Source organism: Schistocerca cancellata, chromosome 5 (assembly GCF_023864275.1).
Source record: "Schistocerca cancellata isolate TAMUIC-IGC-003103 chromosome 5, iqSchCanc2.1, whole genome shotgun sequence".
NCBI classification, from domain to species: Eukaryota; Metazoa; Arthropoda; class Insecta; order Orthoptera; family Acrididae; genus Schistocerca; species Schistocerca cancellata.
In genome coordinates this window covers 3,026,319-3,053,220 of record NC_064630.1, presented here as the reverse complement: position 1 = coordinate 3,053,220, position 26,902 = coordinate 3,026,319, and the positions used below count along the sequence as shown (strand labels likewise).

The window sequence follows — 26,902 nt, the reverse complement described above, 5'->3', positions numbered from 1 at the left end:
CATCAAATCTGTTTTCAAGTTTTATGTGAAAGCTGTCTGATGCTCTCCTTTGCCTGTTCCCCCTATTACCTGTTGCCACTTCCCACCTCTGTTCACCCTTCTCCCTCTTTAACCTGGCCAGATCCTCCCTTGCCTTGTCTAGGTCAGCTTGAAGAGCTGAAATTTTCCCTTCCTGTTCCAGTATTTTCCTGCCTCTACTGCAGATCCTACAATACCACTGGTGAGCCTCATTTATGTCCCCATTTCCCACACCACTACATTCACCCCAATGAAAGAAACTACAGCACCCATCACACCACACCCCGGAACTAACGATCCTACGGCATGTCACACACTTCTCACTCATGGTAAAAACAGAAATCGTATAAACTGATTTAAGTGCTGACTAAAACGTAAACAAAGGACCCTAGAAACTATTCAGGACAGATATAAATAAATTGAAAGAGTACTGAACAAAAAAACTGGTGATTACATATAAGTTTAAGTCACTGTTTACTTACGATACGCGCGTGAAATTAAGCCTAAAATCCGTGCTATAGGTACGAGAAGGAAAATAAACGTCTTACCCCGTTTAATCTTCTTTAACACTTCACTTCACTTCACTAATTGTGTAATTGCCAATTTATGTACTCATATTTCACAACACCTTTAAGGTACTGTTAGCAGTCAAGATTTTCCTGTTACCACTTGAAGTTGGCAGATAGTATTACAAGATGGCACAATATACTACTATTCGTATAAGGAGAAAGTGCAGCCCTATTCATTTTCCGTCGAAAGTTGAACAGATTCTCAAGTGAGATATTTTCTTACCTTGTAAGAGAAAACAAACATTTTGACAGTCTCATAGTCACTTAACAGTTTCGGTGATGTAGTAGGTTTCGTACTGGGCACATGCAATAATTTGAAATTATTTTTGTGTGTGGCCCTGTTTTGAGACATGCCCTCAAGTTTTATTAGAGGAAAATCCTTGGTACAAATTGAAAGTTAACAATTGTTTGATTGCAACAGGACTTGCATGCAGAGAGAGAGAGAGAGAGAGAGAGGGGGGGGGGGGGGGGGGGGGGGTGAAAGGATGTCATAGAAGACCCTTTATTTGTGCGTGATTAATACTAAGGTTCTAAAATGAAACTGTTTACTTTGTCATGATACTGAAACTTTAAATACGAGGGTATTTCGGAAAGTAAAGATACACTGTATGCCAGAGGAACAGAAGAGTTTTGGCGAGCAAGTTGGCAACACTGGTGTTAACCTTGAACCATTAGCTTTCTCCTCGCGGTTGTTCGGCAGTTGAACGTTGCTTCTGGTCGGAGTAGGTCGTGTTTAAAATGGCTGCGCCGATTCAGAATCCCGCCAAATGCGAAGTGCGCTCCGTCATACGTTTTCTTCATGCAGAAGGTCAGCGACCAGTGGATATTTACAAAGAAATTGTTTCTGTTTATGGGAACGTTATGAACCGACAAAATGTAACGAAATGGTGTCGTCATTTCTCTGATGGTAGGACTGCTGTTCATGACGAACAAAGAACAGGTCGCCCATCTGTGATCTCTGATGCCCTTCTTCGGAGAATGGAGGAAGCAATTCGTGCGAATAGACGTCTCACATTGAAAAAATTGCGTTAGATCACACCAGACGTGTCAATGACAACTCTTTATGACAATGTGACTGTCAAGTGGGTTCCAAAACTGTTAACAGAAGAACACAAAAAGAAAAGGATGGGCTTTGCACTCGACTTCCTCATACACGATGCTAAAGCAGGTGATGAGTTCCTTGATCACATTGTGACAGGTGACGAGGCGTGGGTTTATTACCATACACCTGAATCCAAGAAACAATCAATGCAACGGCGCCATTCGAATTCACCAAAAGCCAAGAAATGCAAAACGTCTATTTCAGCAAAGAAAATCATGGCATCTGTTTTTTGGAACAGACACGGCATTCTTCTGTTGGAATTTATGCCTCCTGGAATGACAATTAATGCTGCTGCATATTGCTAGACTTTGAAACGTCTTCGAAGGGCAATTCAAAACAAATGCAGGGGAATTCTGACAAGTGGAGTCCGCTTGCTTCATGACAATGCTTGGCCTCACACAGCGCTCATAACCAAAGCACTACTCAAACAATTCAAATGGGACGAATTGGACCATCCGCCATACAGCCCCCGACCTTGCGCCCACTGACTTCCATGTCTTCCGTTACATAAAGTCACATCTTGGTGGAAAATCATTCCACGATGATGAAGAGATCAAAGATGAAGTTGAAATGTGGTTCCGACAACAGGCGGCAACCTTCTATGACTGTGGGATACAAAAGCTTGTGCACCGACTTAACAAATGTTTGGATAATGGGGGTGATTATGTCGAAAAATAACAAATAATCCAGTTAATAAGATGCAAATGACGTTTCCTAAATTAATGTTCTATTTAAGGACTGCGAGCCATTGTATCTTTACTTTTCGAAATGCCCACATATATACAATGTAGAAAAAAATTATGAACGCAAGATCAAATAAAATAGCTGTCAAGCTGACAAACTACTAAGTGGTCACAGATACTCTTGGTGAAGAGTTTTATTTCGTACTATGTTTTTCTTAGCCACGAAAACCACTTGCAGTACGTTATTACAATGGAATCAACCCACCTACTTAAATTAATGTCAAAATAAGTTACATTACTGATAACATTTCCCTGTTCCAGGCAAAAATTCCTTTCCCATTCACAATACCAAAAACTATTATTTTTGGATAAAAGTTTCCAAGATGCTAACATGCAAAAGATTACAGGGGAAATTGTGGGGTTTTCCTTTTTCCACTGATGAAGTCAAGACACAGAAGTAATTTAAAAGCTGGTTTAAAAAAAGTGTAGAAATCATCAACATTTTTATTTAAAAAATTACAAAATAATGTACATTACTAATCACAAGAAAGTTACATTACTAACAAGCACTCTGTGAAATGATACAAATCTTTCTTATCCTGCAACATTACTTAACTGGTGCAAACTGTATCAGTCTCTTAATTCTTCTAAGCATTGCTTCTACAAATCCCCTCTCTATGGCAGAATGATCCTAAGGAGAAAAAAAATAATTTCCGAATTATAAATGTTTTATATCTTAAACATACTATAAACAGCCATACTTTATTGTTTTACTAGGTCTACAACTTTGCTTCTGCTGTTTTTTCTCGAAGTTTGGGGCTTTATTGTGAAAAACTTACAACAAAATTACGATTCATAGTATCGCCCATCGCAGGCCACTACATTCTCCCATCTTTCTGATAGCATACAAATCCCATGACGGAAGAACTGGGCGTCTTTTGGGGGGATCCATGAATCAATTCAATTTTTCACTTGTTCATATGATCGGAAGTGCTGGTCAGTCAAGACTGTACGGCTCTGATCGAAAAAGGTGGTAGCAGAAAAAGCAACGTATGGAGAATACGGCGGGAGGGATAGGACTTCTCATTTCAATGTTTCCATGTATATCTTGACAGGTTTTGCGACATGGGATCGAGCACTGACCTTGTGCAAAATTACCTTTGTGTGTCTATCGCTGTATTGTGGCCATTTGCGTTTCAGTGCCGGGCTCCAACGCATCAACTGCTTTCGATAAAGATGTCCTGTGACTGTCTTCGCCTGTTTCAGTAGCTATGAAAACATTCTGTCTTCCACTGCCATGTCGGTCTTCAATATCAAAATCACTGTTCTTAAGGCACTGAAAACATTCTCTGCCATTCTTCCACTAATAGTTCCCTGACCATTTGTCTCACCCAGCATTTTAAGAGCCACAGTCACAGATTTCTTCATCTTAAAGCAGAAAATTAAAACTTCCCGCTACATAATCGAGAATAACCTTATGACGCAATCACTAATATTTTTATGGCATTATGTTTACAGATGCCTAAGCTTATTGTATTACACCTACGACCAACCACCTGAATCCCACTTGCCGCTACTGCTGTCTATTGCAAAACAGTGGAAGCAAAGTTGTAGACCTAATAACTTAAAACATTGATCAGTTATCTCAAATGAGCCCTCACTCCACTCAAGATACACTTTCAACACAGATACATATGAACAAAATTCCACATTAAAGAAATCTTGCCTTTACTCTTACCTCAAAAGCCATTACATTCCTCTTAACAAAAATGGTAATGTTGTGATGGCACTGATACTGATGATGATGACCGCCTTTGACACTGTTCCAGCTTTTGCACACACACACACACACACACACACACACACTCTCTCTCTCTCTCTCTCTCTCTCTCTCTCTCTCTCTCTAACACACACACACACACACACACACACACACACATCGTCTGATATTACCAGGGTTGTGTGCATAGAAAGTAGGTTGATGAATGATGGGCAGCAGCGAGAGGCAGAGAGAGAGAGTATCTTTTTCACAAATAGGGATGAGCCATTAGTCACTCTGCAGCATCTGTCTGTAGAGTAAGCTGCGAGGTGTACATTGTACATTGAACAATTCACAATGCGACATCACCCACTGAACGACAACTGCTTACCAACCTCAGAAACGGTTTCACAGGACACTTTAACAAAACGCTGGCAGATATGCTGTCAATGTACGTTCACATCTAACAAAGATATTGGGATACAATACCACATGTGATGACATTTGCATACGATGCAGCAAAGCGAGACACTACGCGATTCACTCCATTCTTTCTGCTCGTGAGACTGAAATGACAATGGATATTCGAATTGACAATAGATATACTCTCCCAGTTTCAACTGCACAATACTTAGGTGCACTATGTGAGACAGCTTGTCACCAGAAACAAAGAAGCAAGGCAACTGGCTCGCATATGGACCCTGTGTGCCCTGGTGGCCAAACACAGGCCAATGAGATACAGCCCATGAGACCTGCCTGTTTGGAAAGTGGGACTATTAGAAAAGTTAAAATTAAAAGGAAGGTTCAGCGTTGGCCGTAATATTGATGTTTTATTGGTAGCAGAATCGACTTTCGATCACATAGTGACCATCTTCAGTGCTGGAAGCTGTGGTGTACAGATTAAACTCAGACACTGGTATCAAGTTATCAATAGCCAAAACTGAGAAGCGATCACAACAAGCGAACAATTGAGTTATTGTGATCGCTTCTCAGTTTTGGCTATTGATAACTTGATACCAGTGTCTGAGTTTAATTTGTACACCACAGCTTCCAGCACTGAAGATGATCAATATGTGATCGAAAGTGGATTCTGCTATCAATAAAACATCAATATTACGGCCAATGGTGAACCTTCCTTTTAATTTAACATATACGGTCGTCGTGCACACAGCACTCCGTGGAGTCACCAATCAATATTAGAAAAGTTATTACAGCACTACACTGGGTGGTATTGTATCCTTCATCGCTTGTCAGACTTCAAATACGAAATTGAGGATTACCATCCTTTACTGAGAAGATAAAATTGCACATCTTCTGTACGAAGTCTTGCTTTGCAGATTGACAGTGGGAAGTTCAAGGAAACTGAAAACCCACTCGATGATCACAAAACTTCAAACAGAACGGGCCAATCTGGTGTTCATCATAGTGAAGGAGATTTAACAATGTGACCAGAGTGTGAGGATGAGGATCTGCCAGCACTGCCATACACAGGACTCTTGACAAAATCTAGATCCAGTTTGCTAGCATGGGTTGTGTAACAGTTAGCACCGCTGACTGGCATGCTGCAGGTTGGCATTTCAAACCTAACCTGCAACAATTGCTTGTTATTTCGTATTTGATAGTTCCGGTAGGTTCTCGATATATATTACATTTGTATATCTGGTCACTCAATCTTTGCAAAAATAATTGAACTCTCCACACAGATAATCGCTCCTGTTCTGGATGTACATTGGTGTCAGGAATAAATGTGCTTTCAGTTCTAAGTGTTGTACTTCATCGACAACATTCCCTTCAGATAAGAACTCGATCGTGCTTTCAATGTGACAATATAATGTGCTGCTAAAGCATGGTCCTAACCCAAAAGCATCACCATCTCTTTCAGATTCTGACGAACTATCAACCAGATCTGTTGTATGACCAATAGAGTAACGTGCTATACCATCCAGTAACGTGTAACACATATATCGATTAGAAGTAGGTTTATATTACGTAACTGTGTATCTGCAACTATGGAGTGCGTATTCTTTGTAATTTAAAGTCAAAGATTTGTGACAGGAAATTAGAGTTTCGTAATGTATACATGGAAAAAGCAAAATAATTTGTTAAAATAATAAATTTTTTTGTAATATATGTATGTTTATAAAAAAGACAACGTTTACTGAAAGCTGGTTCATGCTTAGGGCACTTGTATTCGTTATATATAAAAGATGTAGTGAAGTCTCTCTGCGACGGAAGTGGCACGGTACGATGAAAAAGGTGGTTTTGGCGGTCGAACTGGGTGGTGTGAACGGTATGCAGTATGTGGCTACCCATAGCACGGTACACTTCGAAGGTGCCAAGAAAGGCAATTGGAAGCTGCTTTGCAAAGGAATTTTGCCTCGTATGTGGATCAGGCTAATATTTGTTATTCTCGGCAAAAAGGAATTGCTCTAATATGTTGAAAATGTGACGCCAAGAAGAGATGATCTAGAGCATTCAAACAACAAGAGCCGTTAGTACAGTTAGCTGCCATGTCGCTTGCCACCAAAACTTTGCCACTGCTTTACTAACTTCATACATCCAGCTATGTATATGGGCATGGACCGGTTAATTTGTGTGAGTGGTTTTAATAATAATCCAAATGTTATAAATCTGTTTCCGGAACAATATTTTCTATCCTGAACACGAACCTATGCAGGGTCCTCACCTAAGCGCTACTAAAACAGAGTATCCTGTTTTAAATGAACAGTTCTTGTATTCAAGTGTTCCAAAGTGAATTTAATTTTTTATTTATTTATTTATTTTTGTCAAATGTAACAGGAGTAGCAAAATTTAAAGTTAAAACCACAAAAGTGAAATTAAATAGGATTTTGCTAATGTACTCTTAGTTTATTGCAAAGTTTAGGTTTTGCAGGAATACAGTGTCAGATTCTGTAAGTGTTAATGTCTAACATACCTGGTTCACAGATGGCAAAACAAGCTAAATAAGTTAAGCTCATTTTAAAAATAGTGGAGTTTTTATTTCTATCATGAATGGTTCCTTTTTTGAAGTTAATTTAGCTCAGTGTTGAATTTTTTGTCTTGCAAAGTAAATTACGAACTACTCCAAGTGAAGTGAAGGATTAGCTTTGTTTGAATTAGTCTTTTTTTTTATTGGAATAGTCATAACGTATGACTAGTGACACTATACTAGTTTATGGGTCCCCACCATATTCTCCACATATTAGAAAGATAAGTGGACTATTACTGCTACTAAGGAAAACTGACATATGCAGAGGAGTATAAACAGTTTATTTATGATATTATTTATCTTTATTTGTCCCCCCCCCCCCCCCCAAATGTCAATAAAGATAGAAGCCACCATGTCCAAATTCAGTTCTGCACTTCATGCAGTAACATTTCAGTATTGGTTTAAGTAATGGTCTCGAGTGCAGCTGATATTAGTAAGGGCCTGGTGCAAACTTGTTTCCATAATTACTAGTGTGTGTGTGTGTGTGTGTGTGTGTGTGTGTGTGTGTGTGTGTGTTATTGATAACTGCTGCTGCACATACAGCTCAGAGTGCCCTGTGTCAGTTTATATCCTGTGCGTTATTCAAAGGGAAACATCAACGAACGTAACTTTAATAACCAATGTTCAATTTTCTTAAAAATATATTTCCAAATTAATGTGCCTAATTGGACTGGCGACCATTCATTTTTTCACTCTCATATGAATTTTACCACTTTCATTAACTCCCAAGGTTAAAGTCCATTTAGTTTTCCTGTTAATTTCACTATATTCAAAATTCCAGTTATACCCTCGTCCATTAGATACACGTGCGGTCAAAATTCAAAATCCTCTCAGAGCTTGTTTCTGCTATGCTTGTGCATTATACGTGGCAAGATAGTGTTATACGTGGCTTTTCCCGTGACAGGACTAAAGGTTCGGCAGGGAAGAGTGACGCATAACAGGCTAGTGTTATAACTGTTACTCTGACATGCCGTAGAAGTGTATAACTATTTTAATGACTGACAATTCTCACTGTCACTATCACTATCTCTACAATACCTTCCTCTGGCCAAGCATAATAAACTGTAAATTTCTTAATAAAACTGAATAGTGCTCCACCTGTGTAGAGGGATGTAATATAAAAAACAACTTCCAAATGCCAATCATAAAGAAGAGAGGAAGATAAAGCAAAAAATACCAAGATGGCATTGCAACAGCATACATCCAAAAGTACTCTAACTGAACAACCAGAACTTCAAAGATCTACAGGGTGAACTGGACAGAAGTAGGCATCCGCGCAACACACTGGTATACGAATGGCGTTGTGTCAACAGAACTCGAGGGTTTAGCGGGTAGCACAAGAAGACACTATGGGAAAGACAGACAGGCACACGTCAAAGGCAGCCACAGCATACATGGAAAGGAACGGCAGGTCCTTAAACCTTAACCACAGACAGCAATATTTTCCAGTCAAGATTAAGCTCTATAAAATTATTTATTTATTTATTGATCTGTCTGCTCTCACACAGTGTCTAAAATTTTTATGTCTTACATTACTTTCTGCAATGAAACATATTATTATTACCATCATCATCATCAGCATCAGCATCATCATGTCTGAAAGAAATAAAGTAAGAAAGTTCTTACTGCTAGTTTCTCTGTCAATATATTTGTGTTACAACTAATGACAAGCACTTGTACTGTCAGCAAAGGTAATTGGTAATTTCCCTATGCATACAAAATGTACCTAAACAGAACCTTCAAAACTCTTAGGAACGGTTCCTATAGAATTAATTGAAGCTGCTGAGGTGTTACATACCTTCTTTGTTTCAATCAACTGTTTGCTGAAGCTGTCATTGAATACCGAGACCAAACTCTGTTTCAGGTTGCTCACATCGTCGGCAGAAATTTGCCACGACATTTCACTAAGAGTTGACAGCACACCTGCAAATGACAATGTGATAAAACATTTTCTAATTTAATTAAATTAGCTTTGGAATGTACGCTGTTGTTGATAGCATTACCAGATGTAGAATCTCCAAAACGTGACCGAGGTATGGCACGCAGCATATAGTAATCCAGGTGGCACCACACGAGGTAGAGACTGTTGTCCAACAGGAAAGCGATTAGTTTCATCTCCCATTTTTTGCGTCTAATTCGTTTCTCCAGCTCTTGAGCTGCGATGGATCGGCGTGTGGGAAGTGCCTTCACGTGACTCGCACCTTCTGGAAGGAACTGAAGCAAACGAGAATTACCTGTCAGGTAGCTGATTGGTATCTTGGTAACAAACAATTAATGTAACACTAATTAATACAGCCCCAACACCCACACACACACACACACACACACACACACACACACACACACACACACATCTGAAAAAAAGAAGTTTTGCTGAGAACTATGTGCATACAAACAAACAACGCAGCTAACAAAAAAACAGTAGTAGAGTGGCCACTAACGATGTGTGTCAGTCAATAAAATTGTCTGAGTGTCGTAAAACTATCACAACAAAACAATTACAAATGACACAGAGTGACCTTTAAGAAATTAAATGTATGCAATTCAAGGTCAAGGAGAAGCTATGAAAACTTTGTAATTCTATCAGATGTAGCAGATGACTTGGAACAGCAGTTGAATAGATTGGGTAGTGCCTCGAAGATAGGTTAAAAGATAAAGGAAAAAAGTGTTCCCCCATTTCATAATACGCCACATTTTCTATTATCCAATCTCTGGATACGACATGGCTTGTTTTTTCATCATATATCATATCACACTTAGTGTTATGGAATAATTCATTTGTATCAGATATTATTAAGAAGCCATAAAAAGGCTGCTATGTAAATATGAGGAAAATTTTCTATAAATTAAATGTACATGATTGTAAAGAAAACATTTTTTTTATTGTGAAGTAGATAGTGTGATAGGAAAAGCTGATGCATCATGCATGAAAATGCAACAATGGAAAATCCAGGATAGAATGTACGAATATTACGAAAAGGATAGTTGCTCGTCACCATACGGCATAGATGCTGGATAGCAGATAGGCACAACAAAAATACTCTCAGAAAATGAGCTTTCAGCTAATGAGGCCTTCGTCGGAAATAGAAAAAACACACACACACACACACACCTTCCTTGTAACTCAAGTCTTTTTATTAGTTAAAACTGTGTCAAAATCGCTACAGTAGTTCCTGAGTTTACCAAGTACATACAGTCAGACACCATTACAAAGAATGTACATAAGGCACCAAAAAAAGTCGGTTCACACTTATTAAACTTATGTCAATTTTTGATAATTTGAACATGACACAGGCCCACCAACAAATTACAGTACACATCACTGCTTTTTATGCAAACTATCTGCCATCTTCATTAGTACACTGTTCAAGTCTACCTAGAACACTCTGACACATATGCACACACAGCTGAATGTTGTCCAGAGTGTGGAAAGCATACTCAATGTAACCAGTTGTTTCTTAAAGAGTTCATGGCTTCTTCCCAAAGACTTCACCTTTAGCCATACCTCAAAGGAAGAAATCCTTTGGGGTGATATCAGAGGATTATGATGGGAATTCAACTGAGTGCCCAAGCATCCTTCCTTTCAAAACGTTATCGAGGTATGTCCTATGAGCTAATGTATACTGTCTACATGCTCCATCATGCTGGGAGCAGAATTGGTAACAGCTGTCCATATGCATGATGATACCTGGTGTAACACAGTCAAGAACAGACTCCAGAGACATGTGTGTCAATAAAGCACAGGCTCCCAATTATACCACATTGCATCGCACACATTTACACCAGGTTAAATAGTGGCTGCTCCAAAACAAGAAGGCGGTTTCCATCAGTTTACATGTTGTGATAACTTGAGTGTGGTCTCAACCAACTACAAAATGTTAAGAGAGAAATTTTGGTCAACTCAGTACTGATTGAGCATAATTTCACAAAATTTTAGCCCCGGATCATCTCCCAGCAACTTGTTTATCAGATGCAGAATGTAACCTTTACAGTTCTGCTGATGCAATATCCTTTAGAACGATCGATGTGTTATTTCTGGGAACTCTGTGATCAATTGTCTTGTGATCCTCTTTGGACTCATCATAACAGCCACACTGATATTGATTTCATTATTGTCAATTCGTCCTTCCTAGGTTGCTCACAGTAAGGTGCATCCACACCAGAACCTTCAGTTTCAAATTCATGAATTAAATTGTAGAGCAGCCTTAGATGCTGGTGGGTTTGACTCATAATGTTCTCTCCATTCCCTCAGTGCAGAACTGACACAATTCTGGTAAAGTCTTCATAGCAAAAATTCTTTCTTCTGTCATTAATATCTATAAAAACTGTTATTGTGTTGGCAAGACTACATTACTATGGTTATGATTCTTCTGTTAACACTAAGAATAATTTCCTGTTTTGCACCAGCCATACTGACGTACATAGTGCCAACCTGCACACATTAGAGAGAGAGAGAGAGAGAGAGAGAGAGAGAGAGAGAGAGAGAGAGAGAGAGGAGCTTTGAACTTATTCACTACATTTTGCAGCACTGCCTCTGGGATTTGAATTATCTCCTGCCCGATGTGTTCTTTCAGCGCAGCTGAGTGAGGTGGGTGTTCCAGTACATTTTACTCTTCAAGTAACCCCACAAGAAAAAGTCACACTTGTTAAGTCTGGTGAGCATGTGGTATCTCTGTTTCAGGAGATCATGTGACTTGGCAATAAAGCACTGACAATATTTATGCATACTCTTGTGTGTAGGAGGTTGCTACATTTTGTTGAAAAAATGTCTCCTTGTTAATTTTGTGCTCAGGAAATCATGGAATAAAATAGTCTTCCAACATGTCTGTGTATCTCTGTGAACTCACTTTCACAGCTTTGCCTAGATCACCTTCAAAAAAGCAGGGCCCCATATCTGATGAAGACATAGCATTTCCTTTTTGTAAGGACAATAATGTGCATTGTTGTGTACAATCTGTCTACTGATTCTGTTAGAAATCTCAAGTGTAGTGCCATGCTAATGAGATGAGTGACACTAACTTCTTTTGATTGTGATGCTTTTGAGAAAGCTCACTGTCTTTTGTTTCCCCATTTCTTTAGTATTGTTGATGAAGTCTCTTCAAAGTTCTTAACCAACTTTTTAAACAGCACAGGCAGACAGCACCAACAGATTCTGATTACTTTAAAAAAGGGTGCAGAAAACACGACATGTCTGCACGTATAAACTACAATTTTTGTAAACCGTTAGACAGTATACAGGCAATGCTGAGATGTCCACTTCTGCACTGCTACTGAATGCTAACTTGTCAGAAACATGGCTGACTGCATCCCCATCACCTTCCATCAGCTGAGCATCATTCCCTCAATTTTCAAAATCACTCTTTACAACCTTACTTCCAGCATGCTGGTTGGCAACAATACAGCAACTTGACAAGATTCAACAAAATTCTAAAAATAGTCAAGAGTTGCACAGAAGTTTGCCCATCAAAAAAAAAAAAATCCTCAAAAAGTGGGGAAACTAAAAAACAGAAGGAAAGCTTAGGAAACCACTAGGGGGGGGGGGGGGCTGTTTTCCCCAAAAAGAGCTTCAAATGACCGACGTCATCTCACTGACACTGATAAACTCGAGGACACGATCGGCTGAGCGCGTGTCATCTGCTAAAATGGAAGATATATCAGGCGACAGCTGTAGACGGGCGTGTAGCGCAGTAAAATAGGGGCACTCAAGTAAACGGTGTCTCACCATCCACAGTTGAGAGCAGTGGGGACAAAGCGCCACTGAAAAGATGTCTATGGCCAAAAAGACAGTGCCCTATCTGGAGTCTAGTTAAAATTACCTCACGACGAGTTCGGGAGGAAGAGGTCCAAGCACAGGGAAGAGCTTTCACGTCCCACAATTTATTATTGGGAAGTGTAGACCAATGTGCATGCCATAAAAGAGCAAGATGACGACATGAAACACACTGTAGATTGGCGAAGGGAATCATGCGAACAGCGGGCTGAGGAAGAGAGACTGCAGCATTTTCCACTATATCGGCCGCCTCATTTCCACGGATACCAACGTGTCCTGGGATCCAGAGGAATGCCACAGACCCCCCCCCAAGTGGAGCATGTGGAGGTAGTCCTGAATCCAGTGGACCAGAGGGTTGACAGGGTAAAGAACTTGGAGAATAAGGAGAGAGCTAAACGCAATCCACGGTGGTGGATAGAGTCGAGGCGTCGAAGAATAGACGGCGAAGCAGAGTAGTAAACTATGCTTCCATAGTTCAATTTTGAACGCACTAAGGCATGATAGAGGCGGAGAAGGACCACTCGGTCCGCTCCCCTGGAGGTACCATTCAGAACACGGAGGGTGTTGACGGATCGCAGATGCGAACGGAAGGTCGACAGGGCCTAGATGTAGGGAAGGTGGAAGAAACTCTGTACGAAGTCAAAAATTGACACAAACAGTCTTACTGGGAGAAAAGTGAAAGCCGGTTTTGATGCTCCAAGAGTGGAGGCAATCGCGACATCCTTGAAGACGTCGCTCAAGGAAGCTGGTCCGTTGAGAGCTGTAATAGATCACAAAATCGTCCACAAAGAGGGAACCCGAGATATGGGGAAGGAGACAATCCATAATTGGATTTATGGCGATGGCAAACAGTAAAACACTTAGCACAGAGCCCTGGGCCACCCCGTTTTCTTGGGAGAAAGTACTGGAGAGAGTAGTGTTCACTAACACTTTAAATGTGCGCTCTTCCATAAATTCACGAATAAAAAGGGACAGCTGACCTCGAAAGCCCCAAGAGAACAGTGTGCGGAGGATGCCTGTCCTCCAACAGGTATCGTATGCTCTCTCCAGATCAAAAAATATTGCTACCATTTGGTGTTCCCTCAGAAAACTGTTCATGATGTAAGTGGAGAGAGCAACAAGATGGTCAACTGCAGAACGATGCTTTCGGAAACCGCATTGGGCAGGTGTTAAAAGGCTTTGGGACTCCAGCCACCAGACTAAACAGCAGTTCACCATACGTTCCAAAACCTTACATACACTACTTGTGAGAGAAATGGGGCGATAGCTACAGGGGAGATGTTTGTCCTTTCCAGGTTTCGGAACAGGAATGACGATAGCTTCCCGCCATCTTCTGGGAAAAGTACTGTCGGTCCAAATTCAATTATAAAGGCAAAAGTGGTAACGCAGACTATGGTATGATAAATGCAGCAATATTTGGATGTGGATACCATCCGGTGCTGGGGCAGAAGAGCGAGAAGAAGGGAGTGCATGTTGGAGTTCCCACATAGAGAAAACAGTATTATAGCTTTCGCTATTTTGAGAGGAGAAAGCAAGAGGTCGCAATTCCACTGAACGTTTCTTCGGGAGAAACTCCGGCGGGTAATTTGAAGAGCTCGAAATCTCAGCAAAGTGTTGACCCAAGGAGTTAGAAATTGTGACGGGGTCCACTAAGGTATCATGCACGACAGTGAGCCCCAGAGATCGGGGAAAAACTAGGCATGCCAGATAACAGTCTAATTTGACTCCAAACTTCTGAAGAGGGTGTGAAGGTGATAAAAGAGCTAGTAAGTAAGTCACAGAGTGCCTTCTTGCTATCACGGATGACATGATGGCATCGCGCACGTTAACTGCTTACAGTGGATACAGTTGGCCAAAGTAGGATGGTGGTGGAAAAGACGAAGAGCACGTCGCCGCTCACGCATTGCGTCACGGCACGCCTCGTTCCACCAAGGAACTGGGGGGTGCCGGGCAAATCGGAGGTGCAAGTTATTGAACATTCCATGGCTGTAAGAATAGCTTCTGTAACGTGAGTGACCTGATCGTCGACGCTAGGAAAGTGACGGTCATCGAACGTCACTATAGATGAAAAAAGTGTCCAATCGGCTTGGGCAAACTTCCAGCGTCTCGGGCGCATAGATGGCAGTTGTGGCTGCAATCAAAGGACACATGCAAAATGGTCACTCGAGTGTGTATCAGCAAGAGTGAACCATTCAAAGCGCCAAGCTAGCTGAACAATATCGACCGAAAGGTCCAAATGAGAGAAATTCGTCATGGAGGCAGACAAAAATGTAGGTTCCCCAGTGTTGAGGCAAACAAGATCCGCTCGGTGGAAGACTTCAATCAATAGGGAGCCTCGTGGACAAGGACACGGAGATCCCCAAAGCGGGTGGTGGGCACTGAAGTCCCCAACCAGCAAATAGGGAGGTGGGAGCTGACCAAGGAGATGAAGGAGATCAGCTTTTGCGATCGGTGTGGACGATGAAATGTATACAGTACAACGAGAGGAGGTGTATCCATAAAGGGAAAGATGGACAGCAACAGCTTGGAAGGAACTGTTTAAGGGGATTGGGTGATAATGGACAGTATCATGGAGGAGAATCGTAAGTCCCCCACGTGCTGGAGTGCAATCAACAGAGGGGAGATCAAGCTGGACTGACTGAAAATGAGGGAAAACAAAGCGATCATGGGGACGCAGCTTTGTTTCCTGAAGACAGAAGATGACCAGCGAGTAGGATCGTAAGAGGATCAATAATTCATCCCGATTGGCTGTAATGCTGCAGATATTCCAATGGATAATTGACATAGGGTGGACAGAAAAGGGAAGAATCTTACCACGGTTGCTGTCAACTCAACGACTGCTGATAGCCGGCGGCCGACTCCATGGAACGGCATTCAGCCAAAGGTAGAAGATCCTGATCTATAAGTTGTTCGGGGGCGGCTCCTGCCACCAGCGGTCGGCTAGTTGGTCGGCCGCCAGCAGTGCGCCTTGGCGACACAGAAGACGGCTGACTGTGGTTACTGCCAGGTGGCACTGTAGATGAGACAATCCGTGGCGGAGAAGGAGAGGAACTTTGTTTCTTATGAGCCTTCTTGGAAAAAGGACATTGAGATGAGGGTGGAATCGATGGTTGTGAAGTCGGGGTATATAAAAAATCTTCGCAAGTAGGCTGTTTTTTGGAAGTCCAGGTGTCTGATTTTGGGGCTCGTGATTTAGCAGAAGCCAATGAAGGGTGAGCAGTAGAGTGAGCAGGTGATAGTGGGGAGGTTGAACGGGCGATCTTTGTGCTGGCCGATCTGACAACCATGAGACTAAAGGTGAGATCACAAGTCTGCGTGGCTGTCTCCTTAGTAGGCCGAGGAGAGGCAAGGGCAGTGCTATTTTTACCTGCTGAAGGCACAGTGGGCTTTTGACTGACGAATAACTTACAAGCAGCAAATGTACACTCCTTTTCCTTCACTCTGATTTCCTGAATAAGCTGTTCATCTTTGAAAATGGGGCAATCTCTAGAGGAAGCAGCGTGGTCACCCATACAGTTGATGCAACGAGGGGAAGGAGGTGGACAAGCGCCCTCATGGGCATCCTTGCCACACGTAACGCATTTGGCCGGATTGGAACGTGATTGGCTGGTATGATTAAACCGCTGACACCGATAGCAACGCGTAGGGTTGGGGATGTAAGGGTGAACTGAAATTATCTCACAGCCCGCTTTAATGTTCGATGGAAGTTGAACTCTGTCAAATGTCAAGAAGATAGTACAGGTTGGAACCAATTCCTTGTCAACCCTTTTCATGACTCGATATACAACTGTTACGCCCTGGTCAGACAGGTAGTTTTGAATTTCCTCGTTGGACAATCCGTCGAGCGAGTGTGCATAAACCACCCTGCATGATGAATTTAAAGTGCAGCGCACTTCCACCCGTACAGGGAAAGTGCTTAGCAGTGAAGTTCGCATCAATCTTTGAGCCTGGAGGGCACTGACTGTTTCTAACAAGAAGGTGCCACTTCGTAATCGGGAACAAGACTTTACAGGACCTGCAATTGTGTCGGCACCTTTCTGAATAATGAAAGGGTTGACTGTGGAGAAGTCTTGACCTTTGTCCAACCGAGAAACAACAAGGAACTGTGGCACTGATAGAAGAATTGTCCGTGAGACTCATTTAACTTTCGCTTGTGAGCAGAAATTGTAGATGTAGAGGAAACCATTGCGGAAGTATCCCCCCCGATTACCGGCATCTCCGATGGCGTGCTCCTTCCTTGTGGGGGCCCCACCTTAGGTGATTGTCCACACCTCAGGTCACACCTCCGAAGAACGGACGGAGGTACCAAACGGCACGTTCAGAAGGTACCATCTCGGGTAATCACCCCTTCCTGGGCCTGGCCATTACCAGGGGGTACTTGCGTGTCCTGCCTGTCTACCCGGAACGGGGAATTACGCGTTACCTCGTAACCAGCTATGCGTGGGTCGGCCTTCAGACACGCACATGGAGGAAAGAAAGAGAAAGGTAGAAACTAAGAAAAGGAAAGAAGAGAGGTCTCAAAAGCCCCAGTGGAGAAGAGAGTGAAGAGAAGAGGCAAGGCAAAGAGAAGGACAAAGGGAGGACAGAGACTTGCCAGCATAGAACGCAAAGAAGAGAGACTGTTTTGCAGTTACAAGCGCCTGTCTCCGGACATAGGCACGAAACATACTCCCATAGGGGGAGAAAGGGAAGGGAAGAGGCAGAGGTGGGGGGGGAGGGGGGGGGGGGAGAATGGGGAAAAGGAAGCTATGCAGCCCGCAAAGGAAAGAGAGCCGCACTAGCTCGGAGTCCTGTGTCCGCCACGCACATATTCACAAAAGAGTTGTGGACCCTGGGGAGGGGATTCACTCATGCTGGATGTTGTTAAACAACTTATGTGGATGGTTTAAAAATGAATGAAACCAGTCATCAGTTACTAAAGACAAACTTCTGTGCAATTTTCATGGTTTTTGACAATTTTGTTGACTCTTTACACTGCCTCACCCTGTATCTATAGTTTTAACGTGCATTATTGTAACTGTGATTTTAATTTTTTGTCAGTTGTTCATGCATCTGTCATAATTTTTAGTTACAAAGATGAAATAATTCAAATAAATGTTCCTAGGTGTTGTCATTACTGTTACTTTTTATCAACGTAACATAACAACAGGACTAGGTGATTCTGTGATTGATCCCTGTACTGATGGCCAAATAGTAATAGTAAGCAGATATTTGAGTTATGTTAAGAGTCTGACTGCTGCACAAGGAATTAAAGGTGTTTACTGCCAATGGATGAAATTATAAAACAGATTATACAACAGTGGCAGAATGGCACCCATGAATTTTCCAGACACACACACACACACACACACACACACACACACAGACACAGACAGAGAGAGAGACACTTTTGTCTCCCAGCACTATGGCCAAACTGAGCCTGTGCCACCTGGATTCTTACCACCAACAACAGCTTTACTGAATTTTGGAGGTGAAAACTCTCCCTTCAACATGTACTTTGTTCCTGTAACCCCCTGATCTCACTCGAGTTTTGCTTGTCCCTGTGCTCCACCTGCCTATCCAGTTCCCAGCTCCTAGTCCAGTACTGCACGTGCTCACTCTCCTGCACAGTCTTTTTCCCTCCTCTACTTCTCTCTTCTACTGCTTCCCCCCCCCCCCCCCAACACAGCCTCATGATGCTGCAATTAGCAGCCCAATGTCATCTCCACGTACCTGTCCACTCCCACAGAAACAGCACTAGAATTCTGCCCCACTCCTACCCTGCAATCCCTCACCCACTCCGCCCACAGCAGACTTATTCGATGTTGGGCCTTAATGTCAGGAAGTGAAAGTGGCCATTTATGTATCAGTTGCACTTGTGTGAATTTGTGTGAGTTTTCTGTGCCTGGTGAAGTACTTAGGCTGATATCTGAATATCTCTGGTGGTCTTTTTCATTGTGCCCGTCTGTGACTTAACACCACCTCTATGTGATGAATAGCAATCTATCCTTTCCACATTACTGTTATTCCATCCTGGATTTTCCACTTCTGGATACCAGTTGCAGTTGCTCAATAACAGACACTAAACACGTGTTTTATTAACTTTTTCTAATCAAAGTTTATGCTCCATCTTTAATGGCCCTACTGTCTAGATACACAAATATAAATACAGTACTTCTTGATATCAAAATTTTCTGAAGTCCCTTAGCATGATGAAAACAGGGGTATCAAAGGGAAAGTGTAAATACACGGACACTACAGGGGAGAACAATTTAAAAAATCCAGTTTTTTCTATAAAATCACAAACCAGAGCAATGGTAGTACAGCCTACCTGTTTAAGTTCAGCACCACTCATACTAGACAAAGAATTTTTTTGCCGAACCAGAAGTTCCAGTGCAGCAGCTTCCTTCTGTTGGTACGACACTGTCTGCACGAGTTGGTACACCATAACACCCAGTGATGGTGAACCTCCTTCTCCTATGTTCTGCAACTCTGGAAAGAAAATAAATGCATGTAAGCAATACTTAAACACAATCACATTAAATTAACTAGAAAGTATGTAAGTCTTCTACCAACTAAGGTTCACATTTCTCGCATTATCATATATTTACCCTTAGAACCAGCCTATAACAATATTACTTTGACCATTCATTTAAACAGGAAGATGAGACTAATGGAAGAAGTAGGTCTGACTAAAACACTACCTGCAACATAATCAGATGGAGACATTCTCATTATAGTGAAAATTAGTTAGTTATATTAAATTTACCACAAACATAACCAGACGTGCTAAAAAGTTTTCTCAGCACCTGAAAACAGCTACACCTCGAGCGATTACTTCCACATACCAGATCATCTACCATCTACGGCCTCACAACTGCCTCACAGAAGGTTCATCAAACCACTTTCATTCTACTTTCTACCGTTCCAGTCTCAAATAGTGCACAGGAAGAATGAACACTTAAATGTTCCCGTGCAAACTCTGAATTATTTTATTATAATGATCATTTCTCCTTATGTAGGTGGATGTTAACAAAACATTTCCACATTCAGAGGAGAATGTAGAACAGTGAGATTTCATGAAAAGATCTCACCACAGTGAAAAACTGCTCTGTTTTAATGATTGCTATCCCAAATCACATATCATGTCCATGACACACTTTCCCCCTATTTCACAATAATACAAAACAAGCTGTTATTCTTCGAACTTTTTCAATGTTCTCCATCAATTATATCTGGTCAGGATCAATACTCTAGCTGAGCAATACTCTAGCAGAGGACAGACAAGCAAAGGGTAGGCACACTCTTAGTAACCCTGTAGCATCTTTCAAGTTTTCCGCCAGTAAAACACAGTCTCTGGTTTGCCTGTACCACAAAGTTATCTATGTCACTGCTCCAATTTTAAAAAAAGGATAGATAAAAAAAATCTGCTCACTAAGTGGTGGCAGGACACACGTAACAGAAGGTAATAATAAGGCAAGCTTTCAGAGCCAGTGGCTCCTTCTTCAGGCAGAAGGGTTGAAGGGGAAGGAAGAGGGGCGAAGGAAAAGAACTGGAGAGGTCTAGGAAAAGTGGTAGATTTCGGGAAAGCCACCCAGAGCCACAGGCCACGGGAGACTTACCGGGTGAGACGAGGCCTCGAGTCGAACTGAGCTCAGACAACAGGTAAAGGTTTGTCAGGGGATACCTGCTACTTCAGCTCTGTGTGGGAATTTGTCAGCCATTCTGGCTGACGAGCGGTGGTACAGCAGTCTCTCGACAACGCACGACCTGATGTTTTCAAGAAGTGGGAGATCCGGAGAACGTTCTGCCAATGGCAATGAGTAAGGTCAGAATGGCATTTACAACAAACAATGGAATATCCAGGATGGAATGTAACAATGCCAGAGAAGGAAAGTTGCTACTCACCATATAGCAGAGATGCTGAGTCACGATAGGCACAACAAAAAGATTCACACAATTAAAGCTTTTCGGCCATTAAGGCCTTTGTCAGCACTAGACACATGCACACGCACACGCGCGCACGCACATAAAGGCAACTTGCACACGTGTCTGCAGTCTCAGAGAACTGAGACCACACTTTGAGCAGCAGTACCAGTGCATTATGGGAGTGGTGGCTGAGTGGGGGTAAGGAGGAGGCTGGGGCAGGGAGGGGGAGGGACAGCATGGTGGGAGTGGCGGACAGTAAAGTGTTGCAGTTTAGATGGAGGGCAGGAGAGAAGGTGCAGAGGGGGGAGGGGTAAGTAGCTTGAAAGGAGAGAAATAAAAAGAAATTAAAATAAAAAGAAATGAAAATAAAAAGAAATTAAAAGACTGAGTGTGGTTGGTGAAATGATGGCTGTGTAGTGCTGGAATGGGAACAGGGAAGGGGCTGGATGGGTGAGGACAGTGACTAATGAAGGTTGAGGCCAGGAGGGTTACGGGAACATAGGATGTATTGCAGGGAAAGTTCCCACCTGCGCAATTCAGAAACAGGTATTAGTCAATGAAATTGGAGACTGACAGGGGAATCTATAAAATCCAACAGGCTAAAACAGCCAGAGTGATCAGAAATGAGAAAGAAAACCATAAAAAAATCATTTATTGAAAAATTAGACAAAAACATTACGAGAAATGAAACTGTGAAGTTTTACAACTCTTAAAAGAAAACTTGTTGACTATAAACTATGCTATCGACAAAAAGGATGGAACAATGGCAACTTCAGATGAAGAAAGCTGCAACACTGTAGCAGATTATATTAAAAAACTCCTAAGCTGTGATAACTCAAAAGCACAATTTAGTCCAATGAACCCTTTGCCTGGTACCCCCAGTGCAGACCACCTGACAAAAGATGAAATGAGGGGCGTCATCAGATATTATACTCTAAGGTATAAACAGTATGTGATGGTCTTAGTGGACTTCGGAAAGCCTACTATTCAATATACCACACAGTCCTTAATGAATTTGGGGTTGACTTAAAACTGCTGGCATAACTACAGCCACCCCAACTGATACAGATTTCCAGATAAAGTTCCTATGATGCCTCTCACATCCCTACAAGAGCAAAATCGAAGTCAGACAATGCAACAGACTGTCTCTAAAGCTTTTCAACTGCGTTCTTGAAAAAAAATCATCTGCGGAAAAAAACTGATGGAAACTGCATATAGCCCAATGAGAATGGGAACTAAGTCCAACGAAACCACGGTAGACTGACTGGCTTTTAATGATAAATAGCCATTCAGTCACATAACTTAAAAACTGCTATGATTGCTGCTCCCATCAAATGCAGTTGGTTACAAGCAGTCCAGCCTCAGCGGCCAGAGGCACTGGTCAAGTTTGTGACAGTTGTGCATGTGTGAATGTGTACATGTTTTCTATGATAGAAAAATGCCTTTTGGCCGAAAGCTCAAATGTGCAGCAGTCTTTCGTTGTGCCTGTTCATGACTCAATGTCTCCTCTATATGGCAGGCACCAATATACCCTTCTCATAATACTGTTCTTTCACAAAATACTAATATACATCACTCCGAAACAGTCCTGAAACCAGTAATTTTGTATGCAGCTGAAAACCTACCCCTAAATCTTTAGAGAAATCATGGGATCCAATAACAAGAATGGCTTGCACCAGAAAAGGTCCAACAATATAGAAGCAGTGGCACTGAACTGCCTGAAATTATCAAGCCTCGGACTGAAAAATTTACAACCTCTTTGAAAAACCTGATCTTTAAGGGGGAAAGAGATGCATTATGCCTGTCTCCATCATCCATTCCAACATGTTAAACTCTACTAGAAATAACATTGTGCATGCAAAAGAAATTAACATTTTCTGTGCTGCTGTTTCAACTGGTCCACACTGACCGCTCGTCTCATCTCGTGTGAAAATAATTTAAATGAAGTCAATAGAAGGAAATAAAAGTAAACAAAGAAAGGTATACACAAGGAAGAGTAAATGTAAAGCAAATAAAGGAATGGGCAAGACAGTATAGGGATATTGGTTGTAGATGGGGACAGGAATAAAGATAAGCTGAAGAGTACAGAAGAATAGTTAGTGCAGTTTATTGTAGTGTCAATTCTTTTCATCATGAGCCAAATAGCAAAACATGTACTGGCCATATATTGCTCAACTTTCTTAATACTCCTAGACAGTTATCACCAGTGTACATTCCAAGTAGATGTGTAAAAATTTGCACTAACCTATTTGGAGTGTTCTACAGCAAATTTTACTTTTTATTTAGACTAGTTTATTGTTGAATACTGATGTATAAACTGTTTGAAAACTAGAAAATTCATCTATAATACAGGGTGATTCAAAAAGAATACCACAACTTTAGGAATTTAAAACTCTGCAACGACAAAAGGCAGAGCTAAGCACTATCTGTCGGCGAATTAAGGGAGCTATAAAGTTTCATTTAGTCGTACATTTGTTCGCTTGAGGCGCTGTTGACTAGGCGTCAGCGTCAGTTGATGCTAAGATGGCGACCGCGCAACAGAAAGCTTTTTGTGTTATTGAGTACGGCAGAAGTGAATCGACGACAGTTGTTCAGCGTGCATTTTGAACGAAGTATGGTGTTAAACCTCCTGATAGGTGGCGTATTAAACGTTGGTATAAACAGTTTACAGAGAATGGGTGTTTGTGCAAAGGGAAAAGTTCTGGACGGCCGAGAACGAGTGATGAAAATGTAGCACGCATCCAGCAAGCATTTGTTCGCAGCCCAGGAAAATCGACTCGCAGAGCTAGCAGAGAGCTGCAAATTCCACAATCAACTGTATGGAGAGTCCTACGAAAAAGGTTAGTTATGAAACCTTATGGTCTGAAATTGGTTCAAGCACTGTCTGCAGCTGATAAGATTAAAAGAATCGATTTCTGTGATTTTATCCTTGCTCAAATGGAAACAGATGAATCTTTCGTTTCAAAGATTGTGTTTAGTGATGAAGCAACTTTCCACACTAACGGGAAAGTCAACCGTCACAATGTCTGTATATGGGGCACTGAGAATCCGCGGGAAACAACTCAGTATGAACGTGACTCGCCTAAGGTGAACGTTTTCTGTGTCATTTCAGCCAATAAAGTTTTTGGGCCCTTTTTCTTCGAAGGTGCTACTGTAACTGGACTACAGTATCTGGAGATGTTAGAGAATTGGCTGTTCCCTCAGCTCGAACAAGAAGCACAACTACCCGAGGCGATGGATCGGCCGCCAGGCAGCCCATGACAGAGCACTTCATCACTGGCCTCCAAGAAGCCCTGATCTTACCCCCTGCGATTTTTTCTTATGGGGGTATGTTAAGGATATGGTGTTTCGGCCACCTCTTCCAGCCACCATTGATGATTTGAAATGAGAAATAATAGCAGCTATCCAAACTGTTATGCCTGATATGCTACAGAGAGTGTGGAACGAGTTGGAGTATCGGGTTGATATTTCTCGAGTGTCTGGAGGGGGCCATATTGAACATCTCTGAACTTGTTTTTGAGTGAAAAAAAAACCTTTTTAAATACTCTTTGTAATGATGTATAACAGAAGGTTATATTATGTTTCTTTCATTAAATACACATTTTTAAAGTTGCGGTATTCTTTTTGAATCATCCTGTACTTTTGGTGCACATCACATTTATTTATTTAAAAAAAAAAAAAAAAAAAAAAACCACACACACAAAGAGGCGAAATAAAGTAACTATGGGAATATGATGTGGAGTAGAGGAATCAAACAGTTAAACAGTTATTTTATGAGCAGTCAAAATAAGACAACAAACCAAAAACAATTTACCCCTTGCATGATGATGATCAAATGGAGTGAATCGATCCCCAAGGCTTGGTCGCAGAACTACAACTGTTGCTCTAGGATCCACACCACGGCTTGCCACCAGGTTACGAGTGTGCAGAGCTAAATGGCAAGCAGTCTGGAGGAAATGTGTTACTGCCTCTTGGCTGCCCAAATCTTTTAAAACTTTTTCAGTAACAACAAATCGGGGCAGAAGTGTCAGCATTAGCTTCTGTATCCTGTGCATCTGACCAGATACTTCAACATCACTGAAATCACGTGTACCCCGAAAATCTGTTGACACAAATTTGAGAGAACAAAATAGAATTAATAATCATAATGTGTATTACAAAAACAATACATTTAAAACTAATTCAGTGAATCTGATCATTTTGTCTAAATTATTCATTTGTTTTCATAACAAATTTTTCAGTAACACTGTCTTAAAAATACAGTCACCACAAACATAAAGCTTTGGTTCCTTTAAGCTGTAACTAGAAACATTAACTGTGTTCCAGCTGCTACCAAGAAGCAAAATTGCTGCATGTTTGAAAGCGAAAATTTTGTGCATGTGAAGGATCAATTTTGTGTGAAATTTGAAAGTGAATAAAAGCTGGGGGAACTCCATTTGAAGGTAATGACATGAGTGAAAAAGGTGATTAGGAAAGGGGAGAAAGATGACATATGCACAGAAAAAGAGAAAGTAACTGAAGTTATCCAATTTCCACGTAGCACTATGTATGAAGTTTTCAATAAACAAATCTTCTGTGATGAATAAACACACATTTGCTGACAAAAAAGTAGCTATCTTAGAAACTGAAAGTTGAAAACTATTACATGAGTTTAAATAAAAACCACTACAGCATTCCGAATTAAAAACAGTTACGTTCTTCACAACTTGCTTCGAAAGCAGATACTCCAGTTCATCAGTACACAGTGTGTAGTATGAAGATCTGGATAAATTTTAAGGATGTCATGGCAGACATTGCCCTATTGTGTGCAACATACACATAAAAACTGTTTGTGCCACATTTATTAATGCAAAAATTGGAACAACAAAAAGCAGAATAGAAAGGCAGCTCCAGAATCAAAATTGCAGTCGATGTTTAACAATGTGTTAAGTGAGGATTAAATATGTGAAACAGCAACTGAAGAGGGGGAAAAGTGCAAAATGCCTACTGACATAAGTAAAAATATGTAAAAGAGTGACTGCTTTCCATATTTCTTAAAATAATACTTGATTACTGCTTTTCTGTCTAAAACACTTACCATACAGAATTGATAGAAGAAATAGAGAAAACCCAAAGAAGAGTAACATATTCTATCACTGGTTCATTAGTAAGGCCAAATGTCAAGAAAAATGGCTGTCTAGCTCCAGTATCAGATGCTACAAAAGAGGCACGTATCATGGTGTGGTTTACTGTTAAAATGATCCTAGAATTACAATTCATTTAGTAAAATTATTTAATTGGGTAGATAAAATATCTACTTGCCAAGCTGCGGCAGAACACACACATAAAAGACTGTTGTTGTGATTGGAAAACTTGCGGGGCCAGCGGCTCCTTCTTCAGGTAGAAGGGTTGAAGGGGAAGGGAGAAGAGTGAAGGAAAAGGATTGGAGAGGTCTAAGAAAAGGGTAGATTTTGGGAAAGTCGCCCAGAACCGCGTGTCAGGGGAGACTTACTGTATGGGATGAAAAGAAAAGACCGATTGTTCTAGAACCTGGTGTAGGATAGGACTGCATCCAGAAACAGGGAATTTCAATGTTAGGCCTTTTGGAGTAACTCCAAGGGACAAGAAGGTTTCAAGAGACAGAATGTGATACCTTAGTTTTGATAGTGCGAAGTTTTTTAAAGGAACGGATGCAATGTGGGATGGGTTCACCATGGCAAGAGATGATAGTTTGGAGAGTTAAAAATAGTGAGAGTGGCAAAAAATAAATAAGCAGAGGGTGGAAAAGATGGGGGCGGGGGGGGGGGGGGGGGGGGGGGATGAAAAGAAAAGCAATGAAAAAAGTTGGAAAAATTTGTGCAGAAATCATTAACCCTTTCAGACCTGAGTTTTTCCTGGAGAAAGGAAAACTTTTCTTTATGTGGTAATGCTCTTAGGTGACCTTTTAATGATTTTAGATGCAAGATTTATACAAAAATATGCACCCATTTTCAAAACATACTTTGTACACTTGGCTTCATTTTATGGACTAAAATAAGTAATTACGAACTATTCTCCACTATAATAAATAGTCAAAAGATCATTCAATAATTACCATGCAAAATAAGAATAACAATATTCAATTA

The 26,902-nt window shown here is 41.3% G+C and overlaps 1 protein-coding gene across 1 annotated transcript in view; it reads right to left on the bottom strand.

Moving 5' to 3' along the window:
• Positions 1-2,851: 2,851 nt before the first annotated feature.
• Positions 2,852-26,902, bottom strand: part of LOC126187706 (nuclear pore complex protein Nup205) — a 277,609-nt gene continuing 253,558 nt past the window's right edge. The window contains exons 30-34 of the mRNA XM_049928949.1: positions 24,613-24,900; positions 19,201-19,361; positions 9,124-9,334; positions 8,919-9,043; positions 2,852-3,063 (exon numbers count right to left, since the gene is read on the bottom strand). Of these exons, the coding sequence (XP_049784906.1) occupies positions 2,980-3,063; positions 8,919-9,043; positions 9,124-9,334; positions 19,201-19,361; positions 24,613-24,900 (869 nt within the window). The 3' untranslated portion in view covers positions 2,852-2,979. The remainder of the gene's footprint in view (positions 3,064-8,918; positions 9,044-9,123; positions 9,335-19,200; positions 19,362-24,612; positions 24,901-26,902) is intronic.